Genomic DNA, 14,662 nt, shown 5'->3' with positions numbered 1-14,662 from the left:
ACAAAAAGGTTCCTGCAGTATTTTTGGGGTGACTTCAGGCGACTTGCATTGACTTCTATACAGAAGTCGTTTTGCAAGTCGCCGCTGAAGTCGTGTGCAGGTCGCCTCGGTGAGTCGACCTGCAAGTCGTGCCGCCCCTGTGTGAACCGGCACTAAAGCCCCATACACACTATTAGATTTTCTGCAGATTTTTGTCTTCAGATTTACCAAAACCATATATATAATATGAGATCAAACCATAAGAGTTTCAATGTGTATGCAATCAGGCAGGCTCTTGCACTAAATGGTTTTGATAAATCTGAAGCCAAAAATCTGCAGAAAATCTAATAGTGTGTATGGGGCTTTAGAATTTACTGTTGCTAGTGACTATCTGATGAAGCTACATGCAGCCCGTAATCCATTTCTTAGACCCCATACACACTATTAGATTTTCTGCAGGTTTTTGTCTTCAGATTTACCAAAACCATGTAGTGCAAGGGCCTGCCTGATTGCATACAAATTGAAACTCTTAAGTTTTGACCTCATATTATATGGTTTTGGTAAATCTGAAGACAAAAATCTGCAGCAAATCTAATAGTGTGTATGGGGCTTTACTGTATTTACCATTTAATACTATCTTTGAGAGCTTTTTCCTGTTGAGCGTGGCTAACAGTGAAACTCCAAGATTTCGCCACCATCTGTCTCTCCCACCCCACCCTGGGTATTTTTTTTTAAAACCCCTATACAGTTTTGATGAAGTCTTAGTGCTGGTCCTATAATGTTTTTCCCAGCTTCTTCTAGCAGCAGTTTGGATGTTTATTGTTCCAGGACTGAGTGGCACTTATGATGTGTGATCACCATTCATGGCCTGGAGTACTTTGAGCCCAGCCTGTGTGATGACGTGCCCACTTACCCTCACCATGCTCCAGTGCTGTCCCTGACTTCCTACTTGGTCCCTGACTTCCTACTTGGTCCAGGACCAGAGCTCCTATTCAGGGAAGAACAGCACTCTATCATTCTAGTTAGGAGAATATACATTTTTAAAAAATGGAGTTCTGCTTTAAATGCTCCTCAGGAGCTGATGAAGTCACTGTAATTGTAAGCTGTATGCTATATGAAACTTATATTTACCAGTTATGAATCAACATGAAAATAGTCACTAGAGTGTTAATATTGTGTTTTTTCTTTACAGCGCTACCGTCAAACGCCCCAAAGTTACTAAGAAAAAAGCTGGCTCAAGAACAGAAAAAAAATGTGTCAGTCCTGCCATGAAACAAGTAAAAGCTATTCTTGATAGAAAGATTAAGTAAGTGTTATTTATTGGACAATTTATATACAAAGATAATAATATACAGATTTCTTAAAACTTTTTTCAACTTTTAAGTTTTTCTTTTTAATGTGATGCTGCCGTGTGAAATTGATAGTCGTCTGAAATTGTCTGCCTTTCCCAATACATTTTGTGTGGTTAGCGATAAAAAAAAGCTCCAATTTTTATACAGCTGTAGCTAATCAAAGCATAACTTGGTGGGAATTCATTACCGACTGCAACATTCCAGTTGTAACCAGCTAGTATAGATTTTCCACACCATGTTTATGATAAATGTGTAGTTTTGTCAGGTTCTTTTTTTTTAATTGTGTCTCCACTGGGCAAATCTTATGTCCCGGACATTGTGGCTATGAAATCGGAAGCAAGATGAATCTCTTCATAGAGACACAGTCAGTGATAAAAATGACAATAGCTATGTACTTTTCCAATCTGACTCTATAAAATGTAAATATATATCATTTAAAAAATTATAAAAAATTACAAAAAACGTTACAGAGGTTCTAAACTTTCCAATCTATTTCCAATTAAAGCTTTATATATATATATATATATACTAACATCTATCATTTTTTGACACAGGAGGGGAATACAAGTGATCAGGCATCTATCACAAAACCAGTGAAGGAAAGACGCCGCCAGTACCCTTTGACTCTGACAATCAATATGCGTAGATTTATTGCACGACAGCTGGCAACCATGTGGAAAGCAGTATCAATAAGGAACTAACAGGCTTATCTTGTGATGAAGCTTTGCACTTTTACTACTAATATAGTACAACGTAGAACACTTCTATAGAACTGAACTCACTTAATGAAGTAAAGATTCTTTCAAAAACAAAATTGCTATACAGTATTTTATTTTACCCATATGTGCTGTATATTGATTATCTCATTACTGCCCTAAACAGCACATAAATAGTTGTCATTTTTTTTTTTTACATATTAAAGTGAATATGTTGCACATTTTATGTGCTGATTACACTGCGCCTAATGGACTATGTAAACCTCCAAAATTTGTAAGCCCCCCACTGCTTAGGAATGGTCTTAGTGAAACTCACGTGACTCTGTACCACTGGAAGTATGCTGAGAAGTGCCGAGGTTTACATTCTATTATTTGGGGAGTGGATGACCTGGATCTCAAAAGAACACTGACATATACCAAATTTGAAGTGTGCAAGATGTTTTATGCTCCTGGACTGTAGATTACGCACTGCACTATATGCTGTTTATTTAACAGGGACCATTTTACTGACAGGATCATTTTATGTGCGATCTAGAAAGAGCACTTAGGAGCATGTTCACTGTTCATCAATGATACAAAAGCTAAAAATATGGCTTATGTATATGTGTGTGTGTATATCTATCTATCTATCTATCTATCTATCTATCTATCTATCTATCTATCTATCTATCTATCTATCTATCTATCTATCTATCTATCTATCTATCTATCTATCTATCTATATATCTATATATATATATCTATATATATATATATATATATATATATATATATATATATATATATATATTTCTATATATATATCTATATATCTATATAGATATATATATCTATATAGATATATATATTTATATAGATATAGATATAGGTATATCTATATCTATATAGATATATATTATATGTAAATAATGTGACATTTGTAAATATTGTTTGATAAGAATATAATATGCGCCATATTGTAAGTAATATTTTGATGTATACATGTTTTGTAAAAAAAAAAAAAAAAAAAGGAAATATTAACGTGTTGGTTTATTAAAAGTTGGCCAGACCAGTGAAAAATGTACCTTTTCATGTGGAGGAAGCATATTTTATACAGAGCTTATGCTTGCGTATAAGTGCACAAATATTCTTCCACTTATTGGTCCAGTGTTTTTCATTTGTTTATATTGCTGTTTATAGGTTTTAATGAATTTATATTTAAACGTCAATGCTTTTAAGGGCATTTATTTGTTAATGTTATATATATTTGGGCAGATTGGGTTGCTATCTTTAAAGATTGCTGGGGTTATTGCAGAAGTAAATCATAGACACTTTAAAACTTCAAGATCTATCGCCCAATGAATACAAATGGTTGTATATAAATTACTTGCCCCTGTTTTCTCCCTCAGCTTTACAATTACACCCATTTAAGCCCGGTTTCACACTGACCGTAACAAGTTGGACCCCAGCGCGACTTCAGCATGTCTTGCATGCAAATTCTTTAACAGAAGTCAATGCAAGTAGTACCAAAGTTGGACCAAAAGTAGTGCAGGAACCTTTTTCTAAGTCGGAGTGACTCAAGTCACACCTATAAGAATGGTTCCATTGCACTGAATGGGGCTTCTGATGCGACAAGTGTTCCAAAGTCAGAGTGATTGTCGCATCAGTGTGACCGGACCTTTGCTAAATAAATATACCTGTGTTTGGGACACATTGGTGTGCAGCCACTTGTTTGTTTGTTTTTGGCTAATAGAAAAAGGACATAGTCACACAATGCTGCATGGTAGCTCACCACTGAAAAAAAAGATAAACAGAAAAAAAAATGTCAAGCTATTGCAAGCTACTGCTTGAAGTGGAGCTCCACCCAAGAAGGGAAGCTCCGCTTGTTTGCTCCCCCCCCCACCCCCCCGCTGCCACGTTTGGCACCTTTCGGGGTGAGACAAGGAAGTGCAGCGTGCTTCGCGCATGCGCAGTAAGGAACCGGCTGTGAAGCCACAAGGTTTCACTGCCGATTTCCCTTTGAAGGAATGCCGGCAGCAGCACCCGAGAGCCAAATGAAAAATCAGCTGGGATGGCGACATTGCAGGATCCCTGGACAGGTAAGTGTCCTTATATTAAAAGTCAGCAGCTACAGTATTTGTAGCTGCTGACTTATACATTTTTTGTGGGGGGGCGGAACTGCGCTTTAACTGGCAACACACAGCATTTGGGCTGCCGGGAGCTGGGCTTTAACATACAATATTACTAGTGATAGTGTTCATTTAAAATTTCAGTACAGTTATTCCTAGACAGCGCTTGCTGTGACTTGTAAAAAAACAAAAACAAAATTCACGCTTTGATAAGTCACAAAATTACCAAACTATAAATACCAGTGTAAGTGTAAATCTAAACACATATGGTACACAATTATGCAAAATCTTAAAGTGAAATAGTGCAAAAAAAGTCCATAAACTTGTGCAACCCTGAGTGCTTGTTGGTGATTCGCAGGGTATCCCCTGTAGTGAATATTCCACCTCATGCAGACAGTTAACACACCACACTCACCCAAAGTCCCTGTTGGGAATATTAGACAGCAGCTGCATACACCATCATTTTTGTTTAATTAAGCGCGGCTGTCACCTTGGTTATATAATTTCACATTTTGATTTCGTTTTAGTCAGTCTTTTGACTAAAATGCCATTTTAGTTTTAGTCGTATTTTAGTCATTTCAATCGTTTTACTTTTAGGCGTATTTTAGGTGACTAAAATCTCCAGTACATTTTAGTTGACTAATATCTAATGGGTTTAGTTAAATTGTAATGCATTATTTAAGCACTTCTCTGGAATTTCCAAACTCATTATACATTCCTGGAGTAAAATTCTTATAATATGTTATTATTTACGGTATTAAGGTTTGAACATGCACTACAGACACAGATTTAGCCATTGTGATATATAACGTCTTTATAAATAAAACCTTTATAAAAAAAAGTTTCATAAACAAACAAAAATATTACTTTGTAACAAACAGAAGTGCAACTTTAAAATGTAAAGTAAAAAAATGTAAACTCTATTGACATTTTAGTTCTAGTCGTATTTTAGTCATCTAAATTGTTTTAGTTTTAGCCGTATTTTAGTAGACTAAAATAGTGTTCATTTTGTAGTCGAAAATATTTTGGAGAATACAAACATGAAAAAACACGAGAGGGATATATGGAGAATTACCACATTTGTTGGCCATATGATAAATGGTCCCAAAGTAAAAACAAAAAATTGGAAATTAGCTTTAAGCTGTTTAACCACTTGCTGACCAGCCGCTGTCATACTGCGGAAGGTCAGCTTGCAAATCGTCGTAGGTGTACGTTGGCTCTTTTAAGAGCTATAGCAGGCGCGTGCGCCCGCTGCATGGCAGGGGAGCCGATGCGCATAGCCGGCGGCTGCAATGTCCGCCAGCCACCTGCGATCGCTCCACAGAGAGCCAGAATGGAGATCTGTCAATGTAAACAAACAGATCCCCGTTCTGACAGGGGGTAGAGAGTGATTGTCTGTTCCTAGTGATCAGGAACAGCGATCTCTCTCCTCCTCCAGTCAGTCCACTCCCTCACAGTTAGAAACACCTCCCAGGGAACACACTTAACCCTTTGATCACCACTAGTGTTAACCCCTCCCCTGCCAGTGTCATTTATAAAGTAATCAGTGCATTTTTATAGCATTGATCACTGTATAAATGTCAGTGGTCCCAAAATAGTGTCAAAAGTGTTCGATCTGTCCGCCACAATGTCGCAGACCCGGTAAAAATCGCTGATCGCCACCATTACTAGTAAAAAAATGTATTTAATAAAAAAATGCCATAAATCTATCCCCTATTTTGTGACGCTATAACTTTTACGCAAACCAATCAATATATGCTCATTTCGATTTTTTTTACCAAAAATATGTAGAAGAATACATAATGGCCTAAACTGATGAAGAAATTATTATTTTTTGGGATATTTATTATAGCAAAAAGTAAAAAAATATTGTTTTTTTTTTCAAAATAGTTTTTTGTTTATAGCGCAAAAAATAAAAAACGCAGAGGGGATCAAATACCACTAAAAGAAAGCTCTATTTGTGGGAAAAAAAGGACGTCAATTTTGTTTGGGTGCAGCATCGCATGACCGCGCAATTGTCAGTTAAAGCAACACAGTGACGAATCGCAAAAAATGGCCCGGTCATTAAGGGGGAAAATCATCCGGTTAATGCTATATGTGTTGTCTATGTTTTTTTGGTGCTGGAAACAAACGCACATAAAAACACACAGAAAATGCCTGTTCATTGTTTTTTTAACACTTTTTACACCAATTTTAATACTTAGTTTTAATAAATAGGTAATTCATTGCATTGCTATTTGATTTTATTATGTTTTGAATGGATTATTAATAAAATTGTTTGATGATTTTATTGAATATTTAAAATGCAGAACTCCCTTATCTTCTAAAGTCCCATAGCCTGTTCAAATGTATTTTATAATTGTGTGTTAAACTGATTATTGGTTTAAATTCTAGGTAAGTGCATAAGCAAACTAAACTAAGAACAATATTCAACAAGCATATTTTGTAAAATCCCATAGGGATAAGAATTTTACTGTGGTATACTGTTCAGTTTCACTTTCATAGAGGTTTCCTCTAAAGCATAAGCTTTAGAAGAAGTGCTGAAATCCAGGACTTCCCCGTCACACCATAGGTCATGCAGTAACAGCCAGTATAAATATATCTGTGTTTCTTCATCCAGCTGCCTTTACTTGTTCTTAGCTGCATAGAGCACGGCTCCTGCTGTTATCATGGACTTCAAGTGTGTTGTCAGTGTTTGTATTCTGCTTTCTGCCATCCTTGTACAAGGTAAGGTCATTGATTTTACAGGCAAACCATTAGCACCAACTTATCAGCATTTGTGTTTGTTCTGCTAAAACTATTTTACCTTTTATCATGTTTTTATATTGTAAATGAGTGCAGTTTCCTATTTGCTGTCTCCCTTCAGGACAACAAGGACAAAATGGAGAGCGATGCATATGTAAGAATTTTTCAAAGAAGCTGGATGTAAAGAGAACAGTGAAGTTAGAGATTTTTCCACCAAGTGGCAAATGTGCAAGTGAAGAATATATGTAAGTAAGCCACGATATGCATCAGATGATATGTTTGCTTTCTTCTACAAATAACACTAATTAAGTAGTTGAAACCGGAGACTTAGAAAACCCTGTTGCTAGTTAATATCTAACTGTATATTTGTATGAAACAATACCCTAGGAGTGCTCTGTATGAGAGCTGAGATTTTTTTTAGGTGCCATTAACTAGAATCAGAAACATGCATTAAAAGTCAATCAATTTATTTGTGTTTTTCATATTAAATGTAGAAAAAGAATATGGATATATTAAAAACATGGAGGCACTTCATGTTTGACATCAAAATTGTGAATTAGCTACAGTTGCTTGTTATGGTGTAGGAATTGGGATTATTTTTAATGTATCCTCATTCTTTTCCTACATTTTTTAATATGAAATATACAAATAAATTTATTAAATTTTAATGCATGTTTTTGATTCTAGTTATTGGCACCTAAAATAATCCCAGCTCTCATAGAGATTAATAATGTTTGAGATGTGGTGCCTTTGAGAGCTCCTCGGGCCAACTTATCCTATGTATATTTGTATTATGAATTTCCTACTGCCATGTGAGGTTTACACCAGCCCTTTAACATTTGAGTGCATTTTCATGTTGAGTGTGGCTTACACAGTGAAACGCCAGTATACATACATTTTTCATGAAGTCTTATTGCTGGTCCGGTGATGTCTTTCCTGGCTTTTTCTACTTCTTCTGGCAGCAGTGGAGGATGGATATACTTCCACAACTGAGCAGTGCTTACATCATGATGTGTGATCGTCATTCAGGTCTAGGGTACTGTGAGCCCAGCCTGCATGATGATGCACCCCCTAGGGATGGAGTGTAAATGACAGGCTGGGTTCACAGGAAATGCCAGTGTTCATTTACCCCCTCCAAGCTCCAGTGCTGTCTCTGACTTCCTGCTTGGTAGACATGTGCACTGCCAAAAAATTTGTTTGTTTTCGTTTCAGTCGTGTTTTTTTTTTTTTTTCCGTTTTTCGGGTCATTCGTTATGATCGCAGTTCATAAATTTGTACATGCGTGCATTTGTAAATTTTGTAAATTCATAAATTCGTACATTCGTAAATTAGAAAATTTGTATATTTGTAAATTCGCACATTCGTAAATTAGAAAATTCGGAAATTTGGAAATTCAAAATGAGAAAATCTGAAATAGTAACTAACTATTAAACTAGGTATAGTTATTGTAATTTCATTTCAAATTTGGCTGTTAGTGAACGTAATGAATACGAATTTATCCGAAGTTATGAATTATCCGAAATAACGAATGCTGCATCTAAACAAATGGAACGGAACAAATTAATAATTAATAATAGTAAATAGTTTTTATTATTATTTATTATTATTAATTCATTATGTTACATTCGTTTAGATGCGGCATTCGTTATTTCAGATAATTCATAATTTCGGATAAATTTGTATTCGTTACGTTCACTAACAGCCAAATTTGAAAGGAAATTACAATACCTATAATTTATTAGTTAGTAATAGTTTAGTTATTATTAGGTAATTATTATTTCAGATTTCTGAATTTACAAATGTACAAATTTACGAATGTACGAATTTGCGAATGTGCGAATTTAAGAATGTACAAATGTACGAATGTACGAATTTACAAATGTGCGAATGTAAGAATTTACAGATTTTCGAATTTACGAATATTCGTAAAAATTTGTTTTCGTTAATTCGGATATTTGCGAATTAACTAATTTGTCGAAATTCGTTAAAAAACGAATTCAGAACAAAACGAATTGAACCTGTCTACTGCTTGGTCCAGCACCAGAGGTCCTCTTCGGGGCAGAACAACACTATATCATTCTACCCTGAAGGGGACATCCGGTGCTGCACTGAGCAGGAAGTGAACATAGAGACAGTAAGTGAAAACTGGCACTAATATTTTTTTAATATAGAGTGGGGGCATCATAAATTAAATTATAAATTATAATTAAAAAAAGAAGAAAAAAATTGAGTTCTGCAGTAAATGCTACTCAGGAGCTGATGCACTTTTGGTACCTTGTTATAAAAGTATACATTTCTGTAATTGTGAGCTGTATGCTATGAGAAATGTATGTGTGCCCTTTGTGAATGAATATTAAAATAGTCACCAGAATGAAAACGTATTATATATGTTAATATTGTGCTTTTCCTTCACAGCGCTACTGTTAAACGCAACAAAGGTACCAAGAAAGCTGGCTCAAAAACAGAAACAAAATGTGTCAGTCCTACCATGAAACAAGTCAAAGCTATTCTTGATGGAAAGCTTAAGTAAGTGTTATTTATTGGACGATGTATATACAACAATAATGATTTATAGATTTATTAAAATGTGTTTTTTTTTTTTTTTTTTACTTTTGTTAACAGCTTTTTAAAATTTTTTTTTGATACTGCTGTGTTAAAGCAGAATGATATCTAAAATTGTCTGTATTCCCCAACACATTTTGGTTAGGATTAAAAAAAACTGCAATTCCATTACAGATCTGGCTAATCAAACATTGTTTATGAGGGAATTTATTACTTAGAGCAGTGGTCTCCAAACTGTGACCCGGGGGCCAGATGTGGCCCTTTGCTTGCCTTTATATGGACCTTAGGACACCATTTCACCAACTGACACTAATGATGGAGCACCATTCCCCCTATTGACACCATCAGTGGGGCAATATTCTTCTCATTGATATCACAAATGGGGCTCTATTCCTCCAATTAAAACCAATGATGGGGCACTGATAACGGGCCATTTTCTACTTCTACTGGCCACAGGCTGGCCCTCCCTAACGCCTGAAGGGCAGTAAACTGGCTCTTTGTTTAGAGAGTTTGGAAACCCCTAACTTAGAGCATCATTCCAGTTGTAACCAGCCAGTATACACATTGGGGTTGATTTGCTAAATGCAAATAGACTGTGCACTTTGCAAGTGCACTTGCTCCGAGCTTAGTAAAGTAAAGCTCCACTTTACAAAGAATACCCAATTACATGGAAGGGAAATAAAAAAGCATGATGATTGGATGATGGAAGTCAGCAGCGCTTCCCCTCATTTATTAAGCTCTGGAGCAACTGCACTTGCAAAGTGTACAGTCTATTTGCCTTTAGTAAATCAACTCCATTGTGTGTTGTGTATTTCCACACAGTGTTTATGATAAATTTAAAGGTTTTTGTTGTGTCCCTATCTGGGAAATCGCTTGTCTGCAGAGATTGTGGTTATTGGGATAGGAAGTGTTAGGAATCTTCCCAACAGGGACAAAGCGATAAAAATTACAATGGTTTTGTACTATTTATATACTAATCCTTTATTAACTTTTTGCAAACTGACTGACTCTAACTGTTATGCCCTGTACACACGGTTAGATTTTCAGACGGAAAAAGTGCGATCGGATTGTGTTGTCGGAAATTCCGATCGTGTGTGGGCTCCATCTGACTTTTCCCTCGGAATTTCCGACACACAAAGTTTGAGAGCAGGCTATAAAATTTTCCGACAACAAAATCCGATCGGTTAAATTCCGATCGTGTGTACACAAATCCGACGCACAAAGTGCCACGCATGCTCAGAATAAATTAAGAGACGAACGCTATTGGCTACTGCCCTGTTTATAGTCCCGACGTACGCGTTTTACGTCACCGCGTTCAGAACGATTGGATTTTCCGACAACTTTGTGTGACTGTGTGTATGCAAGGCAAGTTTGAGCCAACATCCGTCGGAAAAAATCCATGGATTTTGTTGTCTGAATGTCCGATCAATGTCCGACCGTGTGTACAGGGCATAACAGTCAATTGCACTCTACTAGAAACGTCTTATAAATAAATAAAAAAATCCTACAGAGTTTCTAACCTTTCCTATTTATATACAGTTGTAGCTTTGCCTAGATTTAGATTTTTATAAAATATGCTTTTGCCAGTAAGCAGCCAATAATATTTTTTTTTTTTTGCTAGGAACAGGAAGAAAATACAAGTGATCAAGCATCCATCTCAAAAACAGTGAAGAAGAAAAGACACCTCCAGTACCCCCTATTACAATCATTACATATCAACATGCATAGCTATATTCCAGCGTAGCTGGCAATCATGTGGATAGCAGTATTATACAGGGGTATAAGGAACTAACACATTTCTCTTGTGAAGCAATATTGCAATTTTTTTTTACTAATGAAGAATGATGTAGAACATTTCCATAGAACTTAAATTAGTTACTGCCAATGATTTTTTAAATAACATAATTGTATTTTATCAATATGTGCTGTATATTGATTAACTAATTACTGCCCTACACAAACTGGCCACGGCGCAACAATAGCTGTTGTTAAATTTTTAACATATTAAAGTGAATCTGTTGAAAATTTTATGTGCTGAATGGACCATGTAAAGCCGAAAGATTTTCTAAGCTCCTGCTGCTTAGAGGTGATCTTAGCGAAAGTCATCTCTTTACCACTGGAAGTATGCTCAAGAGTACCCATGTTTACATTCTGCAACTTCAAGAGTGCATGACTTGGATCTGCAATGAACACTGGCATATAGCAGATTTGAAAAAATGTGCAAAATGTTTTTTATGTGTGTATATACTGTATATATACAATGTATATGTAAATATTGTGACATTTGTATATATTGTTTGATAATAATATAATATGTGCCATATTGTAAATAATGTTTTGCTGGATATATTTTGTTATATTTACAGGTTTTGTAAATAAATAAATAAATAAATAAACATCTCTTTCACAAAGGAAATATTTATGTATTCATTTAGTAAAAGTTGTCCAGACCAGCAAAAAATGGACCTCTCCATATGAAGGGTTATCCTTTCAGATAGAGCTCATTGTTTATCTAAGTATGCAAATACTCTTAAACTTATTAGTTGAGTGTTTTCAATTTTTTTGTATTGTTTTTTATAGGTTAAATGTTTTTTTTAATGTTTTTTTTTTATAGGTTATAATTAAACATCGATGTTTTTAAGGGCAGGGCATTTTTTTCTATGTCCTTTATTTGTTAGTGTTATACATATTTGGGCAGGTTGGGCTGGTATCTTTGCAGATTAATAGGATTATTGCGGAAGTAAATTCTAGATACTTTGAGACTTCAAGATCGATTTGGTCAATGTATACAAATGGTTGCATGAAAATGTCTTACCCCTGCTACCTCCATCATCTCTACAGTTAAACCCATTCTTGGTAAAACATGTCAAAGAGGGTGGAGTCTTGACGAAGTGTGAGTTGTACACCTTTGCTAAATTAATGTACCTGTGTTTGAGACACAGCTACTTATGTTTTTTGGCTGATAGAAAAAGGACACAATGCAGCATGGTAGCCAACCACTGAATAAAAAAAAAAAAAAAAAAGAAAAAATATATATTTTTTAAAACTAGAGAGAATACAGACATACAAAACACTAGAGGGATATATGGAAAATGACCACATTTATTTATTAAACAAGGAATGCACTAAAACTAGAAAAAAAATAAAAATTGAATTCTGTTAAAAAAACAAAAAATGAAAAACTGTTTTAAGGTTTGATGCTGGAAGTTTTGCCTGTGTTAATTTGATGCTGGAGACAACTGCACATACAGTAAAAACATAGAAAGAACTTTTTTTTCTACCATATTTAATTTGTTTGGTGCTAGATACATTTCCTTACCTTCTCAATTTTTTTTTTTTTTTATCTGTTACGATAAAGCCAGTACTTGCTTACATAAAATATGACCATACATTCTCAAACTGTTAGACAGAGGGTTTTTATGTATGCTCTACCTTTTATGCTCAAGCAACTTTGTACACACGCTTTATGCAATTTCTTTAAAAATCCATTTTAATGAAAAAATTGTCAGTTCAAAAAACAAACAGAAACTGCATGTGTGGTGACATACATTTTTCAACATTTTTTGCACTGTTTTAATGCTCGTTGATATGCATTTTTAGAGCTTTTTACTCCAATTTTATTTAAATAATTAATAATAATTCAAGTACATAATTTGTATTTATTATGTAATAAGTAATGTAAAAGTAAACAGTCAGAAAAAATAAAAAAAAATGGGCTCTAGAAGCTTTTTGCCACAATGTACAGGTGTATGCACAGCATATGTGCACATAATGGCACACTTACCCAGCAAAGCAATCTCCTCCAGCACTGCAATGTCCAAGCTTCCCTCCATTCCCAGCACTTCCATCTTCACCTGTATGCTTCTGGGTTCAGTCTTTGACCATCTTGATTGGTTGGGTCAGCATGCACACAGGAGTTACCTTATTCCAGCACAAATATTCTGCTTATACACGGCTCGATGACATACAGGAAGATGCATTTGTGAAAGAAAGGCATAACAGCATCTCTTCTGTCATAAAAAGCCTACCTGTAAGGATAGTAAAAAAAAAAATGACTTCACTTAATACTTCACTTAATAAGTAATAACTTAATATCTTTTATTATTTTTAGTAATAATAATGATAGCAATAATAATAATAATAATTTTTAACAAGATAATATTGTTTAAAACCTTTTTTAGTGATACTAATAATAATAATTAATGATTTAATAATAAAAATTTAAGCAAAGCTTGTTTTTTTTTTGAGAGACGAGTTGGCGTGCGTGGCATTCACATGTGTTGTCATACATTTTTGTGGCTTGCATAAAAATGCAGTGGGGGTCATTTATCAATCTTGTCACAAGCACTGTGTCCATAAATAAGCCACTGCTCATAACAATTAGTGACATTTACAAATTAAGTGCTTCTCACTAGAATCAGTCGTAAAAATATACATAAATATGCTGTTGGTCTTGCAACAGTGCTATTCCAGCGCATATGAGCTAGGAGCCCAGCCCATAGTGCAGAAAGGAGTCATTCACATGTCTGGCTCAGCAGTAAATTATGTTTAGCAGTATTATTATTATTATTGCTGCTAAATGTGACAGCTTTCTATTCAGGGCTCCTGGTTCTTAAAAAACCAGGCCAATGGCTTTCTTGCAACCAGTGAGGCATCCCCAGCTGGCCAGCTCTATGTCTATAGTCTGTGTGCAAAAAAGCAGATGTAATGGATAGTCCTATTTAACTATGCCCCTTTAAGCCCCCCCCACACACACACACACATCGTAAACGCAGTGTGACCATACTCACTGCTCACCACAGTGTTATGCATGCTGCATTATTGTTCTCCTTGGAGTGCCCAGGGGTGCCCCAACTCTTTTACAATCCTAACAACTCCCCTGTCCCACAACATCAATGCACACTTTTGGTTCCATGTGAAACCCAATGGGCAGACCCCCAGATGTGCAGTGATGCTGAGGCAAGTGTGGTGGCAACTGTGAGTGGAACCCTAGCTGCAGAAATCAGTTGGATCAGCACTTGGGGGGTGGACAAGTTTGGCATCTTTGCTCTGCGCACCGGAAGACCTTGGCGTAGTATTGCTGGTATATACGCAAGTTAATAGCTGGTTTTACTTACTGCCAGTTTCCTTATCTGCAAACTGGCAGTAATGCTATAATTCCCATCCTGGTGTGAATGACTCTCCAAACATTTTGTGGCAG

At 35.6% G+C, this 14,662-nt stretch overlaps 1 protein-coding gene across 1 annotated transcript; it reads left to right on the top strand.

The window, feature by feature from the left end:
- Positions 1–6,725: 6,725 nt before the first annotated feature.
- On the top strand, positions 6,726–12,508 carry LOC141109132 (C-X-C motif chemokine 10-like). The gene is made up of 4 exons (XM_073601007.1): positions 6,726–6,882; positions 7,022–7,145; positions 9,316–9,426; positions 11,084–12,508. Exons 1-4 carry the CDS (start codon positions 6,825–6,827, stop codon positions 11,130–11,132), a joined length of 342 nt encoding a protein of 113 aa, XP_073457108.1. The 5' UTR covers positions 6,726–6,824; the 3' UTR covers positions 11,133–12,508.
- The last annotated feature ends 2,154 nt before the right edge of the window (positions 12,509–14,662 follow it).

The sequence above is a fragment of the Aquarana catesbeiana genome, linkage group LG01 (genome assembly GCF_042186555.1).
Source record: "Aquarana catesbeiana isolate 2022-GZ linkage group LG01, ASM4218655v1, whole genome shotgun sequence".
Taxonomy (NCBI): Eukaryota; Metazoa; Chordata; class Amphibia; order Anura; family Ranidae; genus Aquarana; species Aquarana catesbeiana.
This window is presented reverse-complemented; position numbering and strand designations above follow the sequence as displayed.